We start from the raw sequence: 21074 nt of genomic DNA, 5'->3' as shown, positions 1-21074 counted from the left end.
GACTCTCAGACGTCTGGAAGGGCACATGGGCCCCACCGGATCCTTTCTGCAGGTGCCTGGGCTCCGCTCCCTCTGCCCTTTGGCAGAAGAAACCGGGGCTGGGCAGTCTGTCCAGGGTCCTGGGCCCCAGCACCAGAGACTGCTCCCAGAATCGTACACTAGAACACCATAAAGGAGCGGCCAGGGCGAGGGAGCTGTATTCACAATGAAAAGGTTAGGGTTCCAGCCATCCAGGTGAACTCCAGCTCTGCACACAGTAAGCTGATCACTGCACTTTCTCACATTCCTATTCAGAGACACAAAAATACCAGCCTCCGCAAACGTGCTCCAGGGAGGGGCCGCTGGTCAGGCAAGGGGAACTCATTGCCTTCTTTGTCCATTCCGCGGCCTCCCTCGGGTCGCAGGGACTTCTCAGGGTTGCCCTAACGACCCGACACGACCTTCGGTGTTATCGACCCTCGCCCTGGAGTGCAGCCACCATTCTGATCACTTTCTGGGCTGACACCAGGCTTTCCTCACCCCGGCCAAACCTGCAAGGCCCAAAGAGGCCAGAAAGGGCCGGCTGCAAATTGCCCTACACGGGAAACATCTAGAACCCAAAAGAAATGCCCTTAAAACAACATAACAGATTAAAATTTCTTCCCCACACTAGAAATGGGGTTCTTGGCATACAGGTACTTCTTTCTTCCATTGGGGTTAGTCGTTTTCTGTAGCTGGAGGAAGGAAAAGGGGGGAAGAATAAGGATTTACGACATACCCGCGGACAAATAATTTGAATAACTGCGGGAAAGGGTCACGGAACACTTAAAAAAAAAGCAAAAAAAACGACCATCCATCCCAACCCACTGGTAGCGGCAGCCAGCTCCGGCCCCCTCCCCGCCAGCCATACCCCCCTCGGCTAATCACCCTCAGAGCTTCATCACCGGCCTAATGAAAGCAAACCGTGTGGAAATCGCCGGTAAACAGTTGGGTCTGTGCTGTAATTAATTCAGTGTCTCTTTTAATCAAACTGAAAGGGAATCGGGCAGCGGCTTGCGGAGCCGTGACATCACCCCCAAAATCGACGGAGCCAATCAGCGTCATCACTCCGGGGACACGTGGGCGAGTCCCCTTTTAAAAAAACACAACACAACGAAAAAAAAAGAAACAACAAAAAAAAACACCCAGCCCCAAAGTAAAAGTGACACAAGTTCATTTTTTAAAGGAAGGGGGGGAGGAGAAGGCGCGCACGGACCGGCCGCGAGCGGCAGGCGGCAGCTTTCTCCCAAAGGACTCTCAAAATGCCTAAGCTTATCTTCAGAAAACTTTTCATTTACTTTCAGTAATCTATCAGCAACGGCCTTCCGCCGCTATCCGCGGTGCTGACGCCGCCAGGTGCGCTCGGCTCCGCCGGCTGGTAGAGCGACCGGGGCCCGCCACTATCCGCGGTGCTGATCCCGCTGCCCTCGGCCACCGCTCTCCCGGAGGAAGCGTGGTGCGGTTTGGATTTTTTAAAAGCCGTTCTTTATTTAGATTACAACCACCTCGCGTTTTTTTTCTGTGCCAAGGGGGCCCTCAGGCCGTCCGTCTCCCCCTTTGCTCTCCCCAACTTGGCGCGCCCTCCCTTTCATTCCTCCCTGACACTCCCACCACCCCCCCTCGGCTCGGCGGCTCGGCGCGATGCTGCGGAAGACGCGCTGAGCCCTCTTGGATCTAATGCGCAGAGGAGGTTGGCCCAGAGCTCCTGGGCTCCCCCAAGGCTGAACTCCGTCCAAGGTGCCCGCAGGCTCCCTGCCCGCCTTCCCCATGCCAGACCGCAGCTAGGGGCAGGGGCAGCGGCGGCTGCGGCTGGGGGTGGGTGGGGAGCTTTTGGGGAGGACAGGTCGCAGCTTGGCTATGGAAGGCTCCAATGGCTTTGGGATCGACTCCATTCTCTCCCACCGCGCGGGCAGCCCCGCCCTTCCCAAGGGGGACCCCTTGCTTGGGGACTGCCGTTCGCCCCTGGAGCTGAGTCCACGCTCAGAGAGCAGCAGCGACTGCTCTTCGCCAGCCTCTCCAGGAAGGGACTGTCTGGAGACGGGCACCCCACGGCCTGGCGGGGCATCCGGCCCAGGTTTGGACTCCCACCTGCAGCAGGGGCAGCTCTCAGCACCGGCCCAGTCGCGCACCGTCACCTCCTCCTTTCTGATCAGGGACATCCTCGCCGACTGTAAACCACTTGCGGCCTGTGCACCCTATTCTAGCAGCGGGCAGCCGGCAGCCCCTGAGCCTGGGGGCCGTCTTGCAGCCAAGGCCGGCGAGGACTTTAGAGACAAACTGGACAAAAGTGGCAGCAATGCTTCGTCAGACTCTGAGTACAAAGGTAAGAAAATGGGAGGTGAAAACTTAGAAGAATGTTAGCTATCTAAGAAGTGGTATGTAAAACTTGTATGCACACACTTGGGGACATGCACGTGCTCACCTGCTCACCGTGGAGCTCCCCCAGGGCTCAGGTTGAGCAGTTGGTCTTGTCCAAACATCTCAGCCAGTCTTGTGTTTAGGCCTTTGGGCAACAAAGAGTCCAGTGGAGAGAATGGGGGAGGGGAGGGATACTGTGCCTGAGGAAAGATTCCCGGAAATGCACAGAGCAAACTTTCTAAACTCCACCTGGGGCTACTGCCCATCCAGTGGGGCTCGCGGCCCATGTGTTCCTATCAGAACAGTGGCTCTCTGGGAAGAGATCCTGCAGGAAAAATAGACCCAAAGGGTTCTGTTGATAAGAGTGAAAATCTAGCCAGAAAATTTCAGCTGGAGTCCCGAGGACGGTCAAAATTTTCTGCCCTTTAATCGAAATTTCCAGGCAGAATGAGAAATGGAGCTTTCCTTTTCACTGGGCCCAGTGCAATCGGGGTCCTGAGATCAGGCTGAAGGGGACACTCACTTCCAGGCAAAACAGCAGCGGGCCGGCAGGTTCAGAGCTCCAGTGCAGAGGGGAGGACCCTGAACCCGTCCGTGGGTTCTCGCTGAATTTTAACAGTTGCATGGCCAAGGGGGGCTGTCAGGGATTGACCCCCTCCTCCACCAAACGGGATTTTCACACATCTAGCTAAGCGGGATGACAGAAAGTGGCAAAACCACTGCGACGTGGGGTGAATCCCGGATCCCCATCCCCAACGGTGTGCGACTGGGCATCGTGCAGGGAACTCCAGACTGTGTTTGAGACCTAGAAATCGCTGAGTAACCAGTCCCCCTGGGCCTTCCTAGGTCGGGGCTGCTGCCCCTCCATTTGCCTTTTTTGTTTGTTTGTTCCTTTTTCATTCTGTCTTAATTAAGGAGCTGAGATCAGGATTAAGAGGAAAGGAAAGGAAGGAAAGGAGGAAAGAAATTTAAAAAGGAGAGAGGAAAGGAAGGAGTTTCTTGATTTTGTTTCTGACCTCTAGCCATTACTTCAACTTCAGCTGTTTGTTGGGGCCAGAGACACAAACTTCTTTCTAAGGCAGAAGTCAAGAGGCAGATGTGAGAAGTATCTGGGATTCGTGGGAGAAAGCCTCGCCTCCCATCCGGCATAAAGCTGGAGCCTCACACAGGCTGTTCTGAGCTCTTTCTGTCATATACTGAATTCCCAGAACCTTTTTCAGGAGACAAAATTTCCCCAGAAGGCTAAATTCGTTGTCCTTGGTCCCCACACCTCCTGGCCCCTATTTCTACCAAGACTTCGCAAAATTGAGGAAAGCTCACGTAACACTCTCCTTTCAACCAAGAATTCGTTTGTGGACATATCCTGACCCCAAACCAAAACCCCTGTAGCATCCTACTCCACATCCCATTTCTCTTCACTTCCTTAACCCAGACTGGGCCAGCCATGCCTGGAAAATGGGCAGGTAGAACCAGAGCAGCCCGGACAAGACCCAGGGGCATGGGGTGGGTGCCGCGAGCCCAGCACCTGCCCCAGCGAGCCTTGCTTCTCTCCGCAGGGCTTGTTTAGAAAGGCAGAGAAAATGCGCCTAGATGTGGGCAGGAAGGCTAGGAAGGTGCTGTAAATATACATTTATAACACTCTATTATTTATAATTTGCAACAACACCCAGCTTTATGGTTAGAGCGAGCAAGGGGTAAGACTCTCCAGCCTTTCACTTGCTAATGGCTGGTAGTGGTGGTGGGGAAATAGTTTAGGTTTTTGGCTCCTTTTATTTCTTCCCTCTCAGTTAGGATTTTGAGGAGAGGTTTCATTTATGGTAATTGGAATATCAATCTTCTCCCATCTGTGATGACATTGGATCCAGGAGGTGATAACTGTCCACTGTCCCTTGAAAAGGTTTGGAGCAAAGGGGAAGAAGGTCTTCTACAGCCCCCCACCCTAGGTGCTGCCACCTTTGCACTGGAGTAAAAAAAGACATAGGAACATTCGGCGTGGCTGCACGGGTGGAGTGTTTCTCAGAGCCCGGGTGAGGAAGCCGCTGAGAGAGACCCACTGAGCCGTCCAGGCTATTTAAGCCTGCAGATTCCCCAGCCACCTTCCAGGATGAGTCATTTCCTCCAAGGAGGGGTAGGGGAAGGTCAGTCTCACCCCAAGTTGCTGGTATCAAAGGCTCCTCAATCATATCATGGGGTATCCCAAAAGTCGCCCCGAAGGTCACCCCACACCCCACGTAGGGAAAATGGGAAATTGTAGCTAAATGCACCTTTATTTACAAAACATTCATTACAAAATTTTACAAAATATTCTCCACATGTTGGCCGATTCTTCATAAAATTTCATCATATTCTGTAAATAAAGGCATGTGTAGCTACAATTTTCCATTTTCCCTGTGTATGGTGACTTTGGGGACAACTTTGGGACACCCTGTATTTAAAGAAATCGAAACTGGGCTTTGAGGTAAAGCAATGGAACATCAGTAGCGGCTGGAGCCAGTGTCCATAGAGGAAGTGACCAGTGTACTGCTGCCCGCGGGCAGGGTTGGTGGCCCTCCAACTTTGGGACACTGAAATGTAGCTTCCAGACCAGAGTCTGGAAAGCCAGGACCCCACCGGGCTGAGCCTGTCCCAGAGGCAGAGGCAGAAAGAGTGGCACAGATCCTGCACCCAAAGGCTCCAGCCTGCACCCGGAGACTGACCAAAGGAAGCCTCCTCCCCCGAGCCGAGCCTCCTGACACCACAAACTCAACACCCTGGCCCTACCTCGGGCCTCGCCCTGAGTAGTGGAGAGTTTTCATACACGGTCATGGTAATTAGGTCAAAAAATAAGATTTCTGCACTACCAAGTTTGAGGTTCTGACGATGATTGTTTCCTCCAACTTGTTTACACTACCTGCCTTTGGCAGAGACGACTCAGGGGGGTGTCCTTCACCCCCGTCCTAACACAGCCCCATCCTCAACTGTGGCCAAGCCCAATAGTGCGGAGCCTGCAGAGCGGGGAAAGCAGGACACTGGCCTGGAGGCAGCCAGAGAGAAGCGCTCCGGCAGCGGCTTCTCCCGAGCACTCTCCTCCCGCTCACCAGCCTCAGCGCACCCAGTGCCCGCTCCCTCCCTGCAGCGAAGTGCTGCCTTTCCAGCTAAAGTCTCACTCCCCAGAGGCTCAATTAACCGGATTATTGTTTCCTATGGAGAGAAATTAACTCTCATTCAGCTGAACTCCGGAATCACTGAAAAGCCACGCACAATGAAACTCACCATAAAAAAATAATAAAAAAAAGAAACTCACCAAAAAGAAGGGAGATAAAAATGGAGGTAGGGTGTGGGGGGAAAGGCCCAGTCCACCGAGGCCAGTTTGGGAGAAGTGGCCTGTTTGGTTATGTAATCGCTTCAGGGGGGAGAGCAGAGTGAGCACTGAGCTTGTTCCATTAAGTGTGAGTTTTCTGTGCAGTCAACCCCGACGAAAAGTATTCCCCGACGAGGAAAAAAGACACCACCCGCATCGGGTCTTTTCTTAGACCTCACTCAGGAGCTGGGCCCTCATTGCTGTTCTCTCTTCACCGTGGGGTGTAAATACAGGATCTAGCTGCCGCCAGTGAGGGTGTAGCGGGAGCCACAGTGAGCGATGCATCGACCTGGGAAAACAGACCTCAGCGATGCGCGCATCGCCCGAGGGGCAGGGCCCACAGAGTCGCAAAGTCGCTTATCTCTCCAAGGGCTTCATGCCCTCGGATACAGGCACCCAGCCTTCCACCCTGCGGTGTGTGGGCAGCCCAGGTGTCAAGGAAAACCGTCACTATGCAGTCACACCCACATGGGGGCAACGGTAAACAGCCTGTTCTTTAGGACAAGAGCTGCTCTGGGATGAGCAGGGTTGTCCCTGCGTGCGGGTTTTTCTCCCCAGACTTTGGCTTTCAGCTCCCTCCCTGTCACGGTGGTGGGGGGAAATGGGACCAGACACAGAGGTCGCTACGCCAGGAACCCTGAGCCCCTCCCCAATGCCGGTAGGTTGGGTGGTTCTGTTTATCCCTCCAGGGGTGGGTGCGGCAAAATCTGGCAGGGTTCTCTGGGCTTTGGGTTCTTCCTCCATGAAGGCACTAGTGCATCTCAGCCATGTGGGTGCTTCTGCCGCAGTCCCCCTCAGTCAGGGTGCATGCCCTGTTTCCAAAGCCCTGGTTGTCCCGTTCTGAGTGCCTTTGCTGGATGCCACAGGGCCACAGTGGTCAGGAGTCACATTCACACAAATGCAGTGGACCAGCGGCTGGCTGGAGTGAGAGGGCTTGGGCAGCTGGCAGCGAGGCCTGGTCCTGATATGCCACTGTGTGTCCGCAGTGAAGGAGGAGGGTGACCGTGAGATCTCCAGCTCCAGGGACAGTCCTCCAGTGCGCCTGAAAAAGCCACGCAAGGCACGCACGGCCTTCACTGACCATCAGCTGGCGCAGCTGGAGCGCAGCTTTGAGCGGCAGAAGTACTTGAGCGTGCAGGACCGCATGGAGCTGGCCGCCTCTCTCAACCTCACTGACACACAGGTCAAGACCTGGTACCAGAACCGCAGGTGAGACCTGGGAGCGGGGCTAGGGCCGGATGGGTCTTTCCCCTTTCCTGACAGCTATTCCAGGAGACCAAGAGTCTACAGCCTGTGCTAAGGGAGGCCCCTTGAGCCTCCCTCATTCTATAAAAGTAGGGAAACTGAGGCCCTAAGAGGAGACAGTCTTGCCCCAAGTCCCAGAGTGAGGGACAGAGACAGGATTAGACTTAAGTATCCTGTGCCTACTCACACCCCTCTCCAAGACAGATGTACAGGCACAGAGGCCATCAGAGGTCCATGTCCTGCCCCACCCCACTGGGAGATCCTTCAGGGTGTCCCCCAAACCTACCAGCCCTCACCTGGGTCTGGCTTGGGACCTGAGAATTCCCAGAGGAAGTCCCATGGGAAGGGTGACAGCCTTGTGGAAGGGGACAAGCAGGCTTAGTGCAGGGGGCTGCTGCAGGTGACCCAGCTGTCACTGGGCTCCTCTGGCCTCCCCAACCTTCCCAGCCCCGAGATCTGAAGTGGGCGAGTGGGAAGTTTGCTTTGGGGCACTGGTCTTAAACTTGTTTCCTAATTTCCTTCCTGAATCTATTCACCAGACTCAGGTACACATGTACAAACCACACAGCCACACACACTCACATGGTGACACACACTGACATATTCACATTGACACAACTCACTGTCACACACACAGTCACCCTGTGCTTTTCATAAACAAGGCTCTGAACACATCGCCCCATTAATAATAAATACCGATTACTGCTCCGGGCATCAATAATTAAGACCCGTTATAGTAATTACACAATTATGATGATGATGAATAATTCAGGGAGGGGAACGGTGCTAGTGTAGTGGAGCCCACTTTGGTGGGACCCTGGCTGGCATGCTGGTCTCACCAGGCAGGTGCGCCCAAGGCTCAATGGCTAACCTGAAGCCTCCTCACTTCGGGGCCAGACAGGACTCAGAGGCTTGTCCCACACCTGGGGCCTGGATGCAAGGGTGGCAGGTGGGTGTGTTCTCTGCCAGCCATCCTCTCCAGCTGTCATCTCCAGAGGTGCTGCTGCCTGGGGTACCTCAGAAGCTCCTGCCTCTGCCTGGCCTCTTGTGGGAAGATTAACCTCACCCCTTTCCAGCACCAGCAGCCCCTCCCCCTCCCCCTCCCCCTCTTCAGGGGGATCCCACCTCCACACCCAGCAGTAAGGGCCTGAGCAGCATCTCCTGAGCAGAGGGCAGCCAGGTTAGAGCTAGGCTTTGGGTTCAGACAGCCCGCTTAGAATGCGGCCTCCTCACCTTCTCAGTTTTCTTTTTTATTCTTTTTTCTTGAGAGAGTCTCATTTTGTCGCCCTGGGTAAAGTGCTGTGGCATGATAGCTCACAGCAATCTCAAACTCCTGGGCTTAAGTGATCCTCTTGCCTCAGTTTTTCATTTTCTTTTAGTGGGGGGGCGGGGTCTCACTCTCGCTTAAGCTGGTCTGGAACTCATGTCTCAAGTAATCCACCCACCTCGGCCTCCCAGAGGGCTAGGATTACAGGTGTGCCTCCTCAGTTTTCCTATCTGTAAAAAGGAGATAAAAGTCAGGGAAGGCCTATGGACGATTAAAGATGAATGTAAGGCCAGTGAAGGAAAAGCGCCTGCAACGTTATTTATTCACAAGTTAGCACGATCCTGCCCGGGCTCCCTTCCGGCGCTCTGGGCAAAGCCATCGGAGGGATGCGGTCGCTGCTGGTCCAACCCCTGACTCTGCCCTGGGCATCTGTTTCGGTCCCCAGGACTAAATGGAAGCGACAGACGGCCGTCGGTTTGGAGCTGCTGGCGGAGGCAGGCAATTACTCAGCGCTCCAGCGGATGTTCCCGTCGCCTTATTTCTATCCGCAAAGCCTAGTTTCCAACTTGGACCCGGGCGCCGCGCTCTACCTGTACCGCGGCCCCAGCGCGCCGCCGCCCGCCCTCCAGAGGCCTCTGGTACCCCGCATCCTCATCCACGGACTCCAGGGCGCCGGCGAGCCACCCCCGCCGCTGCCTCCACTGGCCGGCGTCCTCCCGCGCGCCGCGCAGCCTCGGTGAGGCTCCAGCCCCGCACGCCTGTCGGAGGGCACGGAGTTCAATGCCCCTTCCAGGGAAGGGGCCCTGCGCAGTGTTCCCGACCGGCCACATGCCAAGTCCTCTGAGGCCCGGACCCGGACTTCGTCTCCCTAGCCCTCCTTGGCGTCCGCTCCCCCCGGCTGGCTGCTCCACCCGGGAGCCACTTCCACCCGCTGGGTGTACTCACGTCTCTGCCTCCTCCCGCCCCCCCGTCTCTGCCGGCTCCGCAGGGCGCCCCTTTACTCCCCAGGAGCAGGTGGGGTTCAAGCTCATGCTTCTGCTCCCTTCCTTCCCTGCTGCAGCAGCGGACCAACCCCTCTCCCCGCACCCTGCCGTGGAGAGAAGGGGCGTGCAGAGCTCCCCACCTCATCCCCGCGTCCGGGCCGGCGGCTGGGCTGTACATACTGTGTGCAAAGTGTATATGAAGTTATTTATTCGTGATCCATGAGCCCGTGACCGTGTCCGTGAATTAGTGAGTTTGTGGCCTGTGCCCCCCAACCCCCACCCAGGCGGGGAAGGAAGGGGTCGTAGGGGCTCGTCTACCCACCTGACCCCAGTCCCCACCCCTGGCCAGGCTTGTCGGGTTCTCCCTTTTTTAAATGTCGAAATAAACTTCTTACAAACGACCAGGCGCCTGTCCCGGCTCCCGTGGGTCTGTCCACACTCAAGCCCCTCTCCTCTGGCCTCAACAACGATTTTCCTCTCCCTGGACTAGGTCTCCTTCCGTCCTCAATAATGAAATGTTTTTGTTCCCTTCCTCTTCCTTGGTGCTGTGGACATGTGCAGGGGCCGGTGGGACTCGCAGGGGCCTCGGGATGGGGTCTTCCCTCCTGGCCTCAGTCTTACCATCTCTACGAGGCCAGCTAGTTGCTCCCACCTCCCCTTCCCCTCCATCTGGTTCCTCGCTGCTCCCAGACGGTCTGGGGCCGGGGGCGGGGGTCAGCGCCTAGCCTCACTCGGCTTCGGGAAGGGCTGCGGTGCCCTCGCTGAGCCGACTCATCTGGCTGCGACGAGGGCCCCGGCAGCTGGTGACCGGCCCGGCGGGCGCAGGGCGGACAGATGGGCTCCGAGGCTGCTCCCTCCATCACCCCCACCCTCCACCCGCTCGGGCTTCCAACACTTGCGGGCGCCAAGGCGGCTCTGGTCTCCAGTGCGTGGGAGTCAGCGCTCCTTCCCTACAAACCTGAACCTGACGCCACATGGGGAACTGCCCCCGTGTCGGCATTTTCTCACTTCCCCATTTACCCCAAGAGGAATTTGGAAGTGAGACTCGGAGGGGAGCCGAATCCCAACGTCTGCCCCATCCTATCCCACTGCTCCGTTCTGTGGCTACAGGACCTCACGGGAGGAGCTTTAATTCCTGAGTCAGACTCCAGGCCTTCGGTTCACGTTAGGGCCAAGGTCACCTTCCAGTCCCTCTTGGGAGGCTGGCGCAGGTGTTCCTCTCCCACACGCCACCTGCAACTCCCTGACCCTAGGGGCTGGGACGTTTCGGGGCCCAGCAAGCCCTGCCCCCTCTTGTCTTGTGGCGGGGTTGTCCGGAAGGACTGCCTGGTGGAGGGGTGGAGACTGTCCAGACTCCAACCCCCTGGAAAGCAGACTCACGGCCAGGGCTGCTACTGTTTCCTCCCCGCCCCCCAACACCCCAGCGCGGCAGCTTTTCTTTCCCGGGATAGAGAGGGTATTATTCTAATTTTGCAAAATGCACAGCAGCTAATTAAGTCAAGGAGCCTCTCGGCTTTCGAGTTCTTTTGCATGTGAATGGGGGTTGGTAAATCCGCAGCTCTGGCTATGGTGGGGGGCGAGGAGGGACTGTCCCCAACTCAGGGTTAATGAAGTGGGAAAGGAGTCTCTCATAGCCTCCTGCAAACAAAACCCCCATGCAACAAACCCTGCCCAAATCCGACATGGATTGACTTAAACCCAGGGGATAAGTGCTTTAAATTAATCTCATTGAATAAGAATGAGACCAAACAAAACTCTTTAAAATCATATTAAAAACCTATCAAAGGACAACTTGCACTGGTGTGCTTTTCATTTTGTGAGAGTGGAGGAGAAGACTGGAGCAACCACCCTCACATTTACACAGCAGCAGTGTAAATCACAGGCACATTCTCAACTATGTAATTGTCCTTGTACCTCAGAGGCGATTTCATATCTTACATTAATGAAGAACAAGGCTTCCCTACAAGTTTATAATTACAATATTTTAAATTGTCCTGCACATCCGTCTGTAATAATGACTTCGCAGCCTTCACCGTGAGGTGGGCTTCTGCCTTCACCCATTGGAAGGCTAAATTGGTTTCTCTGTTTCCAACCGCGGGGGCTGGGTGAGCTTTCATTTAAAAAAGAAATGGCTGTGGGGAAGGACACTGAACAATAGGAGGGGCTCCTCCTCCAGCCACCCACCCCCTTAGCAACCTGGACTCAAATGGGGCAGGGGGCAACAAAGTTTAAAAGAAGTTCAGCTCTCCCTACTCGGCTTCCGCAAAGGCCTCACTGGGAATTTTTCCTGTGGTGGAGCAGATTAAGAGATAAAGTATAACGGTCATGGAGGTGATTAACAAGACCGGTTAATACCCTTTCAAGTAGGGCAACTAGTAGAAAAGCCTTCCATTTCTCACCTCTAAGGAGTGATGGCTGGATTTGAAGGCTTCCACTGACCGCATGGAGAAGAGCTACCTGGAGCGGGGAAACAGCAAGGGCACTGGCAGTTTGTTACACACTAGACTTAAAAGGTCTCATTTACTCCCCTCTTCCCTAAATCTCACCTCTCCTCACTCCAGGGAGAAAAGAAAAAAAAATCAAAGGAACCTGTTAGGCTTTGTCAAAAAATACTCTTTCTGCTCCAAGAGTGGAAAGTGCTGTCTGCTGCATCAGCACCGACTTCCTCCCTCACCCAGGGCTCTGTATCCTTAGTGACGAGTGGGACCGGGCCCTTCTGAAGACTGGCAGCCCCTAAGGATTGGGAACATGAGGATGTTTTAGATCCCCAAAAGCCTTCTACAAGCCCACTAGAGAAAAACAATTCAGGATGCAACATTCCAATAAATGCCCAAATTCTCTGACCTTAAATGTGGGAACCAGGCTTATGACAGGGATATGGGTAAGTTTGGGAAATTAAGAAAAGAGACATGATTAAACATTCACATAAAAATTATATTATGTACAACAGAATTGGGCTAAAGCTTTGCCTAATTGATGCCTGAAATGTATAATCTGTCAGGAGCCATAATAAGAGAAAGAGATTTATTTAAGATAATTTAAATAATATTAACCCTTAATCTGCTAAATTCATGTTTCTTTAGTAACTGGGATACATTTATTGATTCATACATTGATTCTACACAGAAACACATCCAGAAAGCGTGTACGGCAGGAAACCCTCGCCCAAGAGTTAGCACACCAGGTGTGTAAATTTTGATCTCGGGATTACAGTCACTTACACTTTGCACCATTCTAACACTTCTCTCCCCCAGCAGGAATGTGATGTCTGCCAATTCACCCTTTTATGAAATCAACACTGTGGGAAAAAAGTAAGGTTTCTCTTTGATCAACCCCAATCACTGGCATTAATCCTGTTTTTCACACAACTGGGTTTTGTCTATAAAGTTTGATCCCTCATTTTCTCATCCAAATTACGTGAACCATTACACATTGAAATAAAAGAAAGGTGGCAGATTTGCCCAGTTTGATGTACGCTATGGTTCTTTTTTTTTCATTATTATCATTACAAATTTCACCAAGAGTCTCTATGAGTTTGTATGTGACTGCCAACTCTGAGAAGGTCCAGTTTTTCCTCAGGCAGAGGATCAATTCTCACTAGGCCCACACCACCCCCACACTGGAGCCTTTTCTGGTGATGGCATCAGCTGATGCTAGCCTGTGTGTGCCTGGAACAAGGCAAGGACGCTGACTCCTCCGTGGTCTGCGGAAAGGCCCACATTGCCCCTCTCACTGTCCTCTCCTGGTTGTTTAGCTCAGGGGAACCTGGGAGTCTGAAATGCAGCCTCAACACTCATCCTAGGAAACCACGGATGAGACCAACCAGGGAGGACAGAGGCTTTTAACCCTTTCTCTTTTGGACCCCTCTCAAAGTGTCCAAATCTTACATTTATTGGGAAATCAATACGCTCCAGGGGGCCTCCTTCAAACCTCCCAGAAAACACAAGGAAGGGGGAGGACAGCTGTGGCCTAGGTTACAATACAAAGACCCCCAGACTTTTCTTGAAGATGGAATTTGATGTGGGGGTGGGGAGAAGCTCAGACACTGGTGCCTTTTGACTTCAAAGGCAAATAATAAAAAGGCAACAGTAAATCAATTAGCCCTGAGAGAGTGAATTTTCTGTGGGCACGAAAGGAGCGATGTAGGTAGATGAACACTGTTCTTACAGAATCACTCCTACTGTGCCTGAAAACACATTATATTTTTAAGCCAGACCAAAAGCTTTGTCCTTTTTAACAAAGCATCCGTGCATAAAAATGATTATTTGATAACTATCTTTTTCTCTTTTTACAAATTCAAATCCAGTTTTTGCCATCTTCCCAAAATTAAAGCCAAAATATGCATAGATAGGGCTTAAGTGAAACTTCTGAACTACTGAATGGCAACAATCCACCCCCTGCGGGATGATGCACAGGGCACTGCCACATTAAGGGTGGGCACAAGCTCATCTAGGGCAAGTCAGGGCCTGGGTGAAGGCGAATGGACCGGATGGGATCCATACAGACATAACTCCTGTTACTTGGCTAGTTCATGCTGTGCTGACTCTCTCTACCGCTGACTTCTATCAGAGCTCCTCCCACAGAAGATAAGGGCTGGGGCTCCTGCTGAGACTTAGTCTTCAGGGGAAGGCCCCGTTGCTTTTCATAGGGCTCCTCTGACAAGGGGGGACCATCCAGTGCCACTGGGGCCTCTAGGATCCACTCTGACACTTAGTTCTGTGGAGAGAGATTTTAAAAAAACTGGGAAGTCTTAGTCTTTCAGTAAGCCTTTTCTAGTCTTTTTCTGCTTGTCAATTTTTTCCCACGGCCAGGCGAGGGGTGCTGGCTGGGCCGTGCTGCAGGGCTGGCTGCCGGGCTCTCCGTTTGTCTTGCTTCTTGACCTTGGCGACACTGGCCTCCAGCCCACTTGAGTATTCAGAACGTAAGATTTCAGCAAGGTGGCGTTTACTCTGGGTCTTCTTAGGAAGGTCAGGCCTGCAGAACAGCAACAAGCAGAGGGGAGAAGAAACTTTATTATTTTTTTCTTTCCTATTTGGAAAGAGGCTGATGGCAGCTGGTTCCAAGATTGTGAAGCTGACATTTTTGTATTAACAGAAGTACAATCCCTTCAATACTGCTTGTTTTGATATTCCATGCACCAGAAGATTAGATACTGAGCTGACAGATTTTTTTCATAACGGTGGCAAATATCACGGCATTTTTAAAAGTGAAGCTTTGTTCTATGTTGTTTTCATGGGAAAAAAGGAACTATACACCCTCACACTCTGATGGCAAATGAGGTGTGTGATACAGCAGTTTGCCAAAGGACAGGGAAAAACCACCTTACAACTCAACAACACGAAGCAGTGAAGGGAAGCCAGCCGCTCTGGTAATCCTGACTGTTCAGAGCAACTGGCCTCCTCCGGGGAAACCGGCAGCCTGGGACTCAGCCCAGTGGGAGCAGAGCCCAGCGGGGTCCATGCGGCCCTACTGGGTCCAAACTGCAAAGGCTGGGCCTTTGCCATCAGTCAGATAGCTATTCATTGACTGAAAAGATCTTAGAAAATATTTGTAAACCCAAACTCAAGGTATAGGCTTGTCAATTCTGGACCAAGGTTTAGAACACCAACCTTCTGTGACCCACACAGACCTGCCTAATCCACTTGGATAATGCCAAAGGTTGAAAACCAACCTTGGATAGTCAGTTGCAATGACTGTTCTCAAGAGACAGTCTTACAACATGATCAGAAGATCAGAGGAAGCTGGTAGATGTTCAATCGCACACAAGAATGATTATGAAAATTGATCAGTAAAATAATGTTTAAGAAGGGATTTTTTTTTTTTTTTGAGACAGAGTCTCATTTTGTTGCCTCTGATAGAGTGCCTTGGTATCATAGCTCACAGCAACCTCCAACTCTTAGGCTTAAGCGATTCTCTTCCCTCAGCCTCCTGAGTAGCTGGGACTACAGGAACCCACCAAACGCCCAGCTATTTTTAAAGACAAAGTCTTGCTCTAGCTCAGGCTGGTCTTGAACCCTTGAGCTCAGGCAATCCATCCACCTCAGCCTCCCAAGTGCTAGGATTACAGGCGTGAGCCACTGTGCCAGGCTTAAGAAGGGATTTTAATCAAAATAATTAAAAGCCATTACTGATAAATCCAAACTGCCTTGATGGCAGTTTCTTCACTCCCAAAATGTCAGTGTCTCAGGATGACATGGAATCATAGAATTCTTACAAAAAGCAAATGTTATAGTTAGTCGTCTGTGACCAAAATAAACACAACAGATGCCTTTAAAATTCAAGAATTAGAAACAAGACTGATATTGTGCTATTAACCTGACTACAAAAGCTTCCAGAAGCCCATTATAACTGGGTTAAAGCATTAATACCTATTTATAAGCATACCCCAGAGAACAGGGTTACAGTTACAATGGTGTTTTCTAAGGTAATATACAGAAAGAAACACAAATCCAACCTTTGTGGGGAAAACAGATTTGAAACCAGGGGGTAGTTTGGAGATGATAAGGAAGGGTCAGAGTTTATAGGGTGTGCATGGGCCAGATGCAGGGTTTACCAAAAGACGGCAGGACACAGGACACTGCGCAATTCTGTGTGAGATGATTTATGCACATTATGTTCCACAGTCCTTGCTCAGTGAAGTGGATGTGACTGTTACCCTCACTACAGATAAGGTCACCAAGATTCAAGGAGGAAGTGACTTGCCCAAGACCATTTAGATGGTCAGCCAGGATGCAACCCAGGGCAGGTAGACTCAAAGCTTATGCTCTTCCCAGTAGGTTGCCCATCCTGGAGGAGAGAGCAATTTGCAGGACCACGGGTAGAAAATGGCCATGATGTGACATGGGGGAGTCCTTTGTGGTCTCCTAAGGACTGTCCCAGTAAGATGAGGGGACAGGAGCCAGACGATGACGGAGTAAGGAGAGGTGAGAGAGCAGGGCTACGGGGTGGCTCTGTCACTCATTAGCTGAGGACATGGAATGAGTCACTCCAGCTCTGTGCCGCAGTTTCCTCCCATGGGAATGGGGACGATATTGAAAATGGAGCTCACAAGGCTCTATATGTTAGATAAAGTGAAACATTAAAAATGCCAGCTGGTGGCTGTCATGTGGATTTCAGCCTCAGTTAAAAATGAAGTCCAGAGAAGCTGTGCACCTCCCCAGGCCACACAGGAGCCAGTGTGGACGCAAAAGCTCTTGATGGCTGGGCCAGGCCCCTCTGATAGCATTCCCCACTTCCTAAAGGGCAGTGGCCCTGACCAGGGGATGCCTGCCCCTGAGGACCATGTGTACCACAGCCCTGGTGGCGGTCCAGGCGTCGGCAGGCTGACGTGTGGTTGGGAGCAGGGAGACAGGCCTACAACTGCGAACGCTCCACTTCTTCCAAGCTGAAGCCTGCCAGTTCTTGTGCTTGTAGTTTATTTTTAGTCAGGTTACATGACAGACAGAGTGAAAAGGTTCTGACAGGAAGGAATGCTTTTTCTTCCATCTTGTTTGAAGCCAGGTTCACAATATGTATAATTTTTAAATGTAACAACCTGAGTTTCAAAATATGCAAAATTTCAGTTAAAATATTCTCCCCAGCCTAAGCTCTCACACGGCAATGATTGCTCCTGCCACTGCTAAGCAAAATAAATAAGCAGGATCTTATTTGGGTGATTGATACGCCTATTGCCTGTAGAGATAGCAGGGTGTGGGGGCATCTTCCCGCCCAAGTGTGTTCACACTGCCATCCACTACATAGGGCCAAGAGATCGGCTCCAATGCCCACACCCAGGTGTGATCCACGCAGCGGGGGACGCTTCCATAGTTCCTTGAAACTATCCCTTCACAGACAAACACAGATGGGTCTGAGGCAAAGAAGGCAGTCGCCAGTGGGTATGCTATGCCACGGAATGGGAATGTTTACGGAGAACCTCCGAGTCCATGCTGCTGACTTACAGAGCATGTTGTGGACAGAGTCCTGCCTGCCTTCATATTTCTGAGCTACTTCACACTTCATTCTAGTCCTTTTACCTGTGACACAGACCTGGCAGTCCACTAGCGCAGAGGCCCTTGCTGGTCCAGCCAGAGAGCAGCGCTCACATTCTCCAGACCCTCTCTCTTCCTTGGGTGGAAGACCCCTGGGGTTGATTCTGCAGGGGTTTCACCTGCTGTCACGACAGCTACTCCAATAGGATCCGGGGTCCCTCAGACCGCTCCCTGTCTCCTTTTCCTTTGTCCTGAGGCCCAATGATTAAATGGTAAAGTACAGATGGGAAGATGAACTGTCTAAACCCAAGCATGGGATAGGCGCTCAATTTCTCCTTCTGCCAAGCCACAGTGCTCCTAGGAACCTGCCAACTTTTTTGCCCTCCTTGCCCTCCAAATACCCAAACCCCTCTCAAATGGGTTTCTCCACCATAGTAATCCTTTAGTTACCAAGCAACAGATCAGTTTATCTAACCACAGGGAACTCCCTTGTAGTGAAAGCTAAATAACCCCCCATTCGTTACCAGGCTGGATCACTCAGCAGGACGGGCAGATGCCACTTGCACTGCCAATAGGGTGAAATCACAGCCTAATTAGTAAATCAATATATTCTCCTACAGTGACCACTAGACAACGAGATCGCAGGACCACCTCTCAATTCATCCCCAAATGCACAGCTAAAACGTCTCCCAAGCTAAAATGTCATTTTAACAAGGGCTTTCGTCATTCTTTTACAGGACAGAATTTAAAACTTTATTTATGTGCTGTTAAGTCTGTCAATAGTCTATGTTTATGGCTTTAGGGTCACACTTAGAGAAGACTTCATCCTAGGACTTCAAAAACATTCAAGCATATTATCATCTAGTCTGCTATTGATTTAATTCCATCCAGGTTTTACTGTGATTTATGGTTATGATGTGGAGAATTTATTTCTTCTCAGAATCATCCAGTTATCCACAACAGTCACTGAACAATAAATCCTCTCCCCAAGAGTCTGAAATGCATGTTTAGCACTTTCCCATCTGATTTTCAGAACCTTCCTGCGGGCTGGGTTTAAAGAGCAGTCCGTGACAACTACACTGATAATGGGCCTCACCAAATGGATTACAACATGCCCAGGACCGCAAGGCAAGAGCCCCGATGCGAGACCGGAGATGGGAACTCCTGAAGTCTGACTCCTCAGCTTATGCACCTAACCGCCATGCTGCAGTTTTCTAAATAAGTTCCTTGTGTGAAATATTTTAATGTAAAACAATGTTCTTATTACCTCAAATCTCAAAGACTTCTGGAACCTGAAAAAGTATGTCTGAAAAGTAATAGTTGAATAACTAAAGTGCAAAAAGCAAAAAATCCTCCATGTTCAATCTCATTTTAGACAAATTATAATTTCATTCTAGAACAACAGAAAACTCCTACCTGTATAAATGCAAAGAAAGTCTAAAGGACATTAAAATGTGAAGCAAGGGGACGCAGTTGTGGGCTTATGGGTAACTTCTTAGCTTTTCTCTATGTCCTGGATTTTTATACTGAGCATGCATTATTTTTATAAATAGAAAGCAACTGTATATTTACTTTGGTGGGGGAAGCAAATGGTCTTAGAAAAACTGAAATACTAAAAAATGAAAACGATTAAAAAGAAAAGAAAATGGTAGAATTTTATCCTAGTCGGGTGAAATGAATTATTTTAATTTCTTATTCGAACCCTCTGTCTTCTGGCTTTCAGTTTGATTGATTTTGTGAGTTTTTTCTGAAAGTGATGTAAGTAAAACAGACAGGGAGACTGAGGCCTTGTCAGACTGGACACCGGTCAGGTGTACTCCATGACCTGAATGAGTCTGCCTTGTAGTGAAGGTTCCAGGGACTCCGCAGGCCCTGAAGGGCTCTGCTAAGGAAGCACGTCCCAACTGCAAGAGAAGCCTGGACTCTAAGGGCTCGCAGGAGGAGACAGGGATGACGTCAGTTGGCCTGTGGCTGACTAGAAGTTTCTATATGTGTGCCTACCTACACAGATGATGCAAAGGCTCAATGTCTGAATAGGGTTTTGGTGGTTCTCAGAGGACACTATGGGTCACAGGCAGCTCCAGAGAGAATATGACACTCAGAGCAACAGAGGTGAAGAACTGGCTGGTGTAGGATGGAAGTTCAGCCTACCAAGAAGGGGGCACACGACCCTGCCTTCCATGGTCAGTGAAGGGAAAGGGGGTGAATTGAGACCCCTGGCCTGTGGGTTCTGTTTTGGCAGAGAGGCATGCTGGCAGGCCAACCATCTTCAAAAGGTTTTCTTCATGATTTCTGAGATCAAACCAAGTCTTCCTAGACGATCTCCCCTCTTCCAGCTGAGCCCTGCCATGGCAGTGGATACTGGATACTGCAGCAACATTCCCAAGAAGCTCTGTGGACAGACTGATGACAAGTGGGTCTCAGCCTTATGCCAAAGATGGAGATCAGAGGAGAAATCAGCCCGGGGCCAGGGTAGGTGCAATGCTGGCAGTGTGGGTCCCAGGCCGTGAGGAGGTGCCCGCAAGGCCATGAGTGACGTGCTGATGGGGAAAGAGCCAGCACTTCCTGAACTTCCTGGCTCTGAGCTATGTGCTTGCCCTGCCCCCACACCCTACACAGCAGCCCTGTGCACCCCCACCTTGCAGGGAAGCTGCTGCTGAGTTCTAGGGGCAGGATCAAACTCTGGGACGTCTGACTCCGATGGGAAAGAGGAAAGAGATAGTAGGAAGATATGGCTGATGCTTAAAAGTGAAGAGCTGAATCGGAATTCTGGAAAGGGGTGGGAGCTTTGAGATTATTTAGCCCAGCTGACCAAAACTCTTAGAGAAGTTCTGTAAGAACTTAAGCCTGAACCTCAGAAGGCAGGTAGTAGCGTTGGGGACAGGGTGGTGGACCAGAATTCTGATGATCTTGGGTGGAATCCCAGCTCCACCACTCTCCTAGCTGACAACCTTGCAGAGTCAGCAGCTTCCTCTGAGCTTAGCCTCTCCACACGTCAGAATAGCTAGTGCAAAGGTGAAACAAATTACACACCACAGCAGAATGCTTTAGAAATTTAAACTCTGTGAAAATGTTATGAATTACTGTGAAGATGGAGAAATACAGGGTAACATGGAAACATTTAGGTGTATCTAAAAACAGTATGACTAGTTTCTAAAAATATAGAGATTGACAAGCTCGGAGTAGAATCCCAGCCCCATACCCCAGTGCTCAGTGCTCTGGGCCTGTCCTGTTTGACATTATTACCAATGATATTATTAATATCAATGACATTATTATCAATCATGACACTATGTAGCACATCTGACACATTTTCAGATGAAAAGAAGTTTATAGGGAGAGTAAATACAGAATACCCGTAACATTAATAGACCAAAAGGATGAGCCTAAGCTAAAAAGGTGAACTTGAGCTAGGCACAGTGGCTCATGCCCATAGCCCTAACACTCTGGGAGGCCAAGGTGGGAGGATTATTTGAGCTCAGGAGTTTGAGACCAGCCTGAGCAAGACCAGGACCCTGTCTCTACTAAAAATAGAAAAACTAGCTGGGTGCCTGTAGTCAGGATGAGGCAGGAGGATCACTTGAGCCCAAGACTTTGAGGTTGCTGTGAGCTATAATGCCACAGCACTGTATCCAGGGCGACAGAGTGAGATTCTGTCTTAAAAAAAAAAAAAAAAGTGTGGCAGCCCTGTGGCTCAGTGAGTAGGGCACTGGCCCCATATACCAAGGGCAGTGGGTTCGAACCTGGCCCTGGCCAAACTGCAACAACAACAAAAATAGCCAAGTGTTGTGGCAGGGGCCTATACTCCCAGCTACTCAGGAGGCTGAGGCAAGAGAATCACCTAAGCCCAGGAGTTGGAGGTTGCTGTGAACTGTGTGACACCATGGCACTCTACT

General features: G+C 51.1%; 2 protein-coding genes across 2 annotated transcripts in view; one reads left to right on the top strand and one right to left on the bottom strand.

Annotated features, from left to right (window-relative positions):
* The first annotated feature begins 1349 nt into the window (after positions 1 to 1349).
* On the top strand, positions 1350 to 8978 carry BARHL1 (BarH like homeobox 1). Its single transcript, XM_003794877.2, has 3 exons — positions 1350 to 2341; positions 6703 to 6925; positions 8674 to 8978. The coding sequence occupies exons 1-3, from the start codon at positions 1876 to 1878 to the stop codon at positions 8966 to 8968; spliced, it is 984 nt and encodes a 327-aa protein (XP_003794925.1). The 5' UTR covers positions 1350 to 1875; the 3' UTR covers positions 8969 to 8978.
* Positions 8979 to 13951: 4973 nt separating this feature from the next.
* DDX31 (DEAD-box helicase 31) overlaps positions 13952 to 21074 on the bottom strand; it is a 76190-nt gene continuing 69067 nt past the window's right edge. The window contains exon 20 of the mRNA XM_023516200.1: positions 13952 to 14185. Within this exon, the coding sequence (XP_023371968.1) occupies positions 14002 to 14185 (184 nt within the window). The 3' untranslated portion in view covers positions 13952 to 14001. The remainder of the gene's footprint in view (positions 14186 to 21074) is intronic.

The sequence above is a fragment of the Otolemur garnettii genome, unplaced genomic scaffold (genome assembly GCF_000181295.1).
Source record: "Otolemur garnettii isolate 467f Iridium unplaced genomic scaffold, OtoGar3 scaffold00087, whole genome shotgun sequence".
Taxonomy (NCBI): Eukaryota; Metazoa; Chordata; class Mammalia; order Primates; family Galagidae; genus Otolemur; species Otolemur garnettii.
This window is presented reverse-complemented; position numbering and strand designations above follow the sequence as displayed.

Excerpts from the sequence above, each read along its gene's own strand:
- BARHL1 (XM_003794877.2), top strand. The coding sequence starts at position 1,876 with ATGGAAGGCTCCAATGGCTTTGGGATCGACTCCATTCTCTCCCACCGC. Across the intron at positions 2,342-6,702 it reads GTCAGACTCTGAGTACAAAG|TGAAGGAGGAGGGTGACCGT; the intron begins GTAAGAAAATGG and ends GTGTGTCCGCAG. Across the intron at positions 6,926-8,673 it reads ACCTGGTACCAGAACCGCAG|GACTAAATGGAAGCGACAGA; the intron begins GTGAGACCTGGG and ends TTCGGTCCCCAG.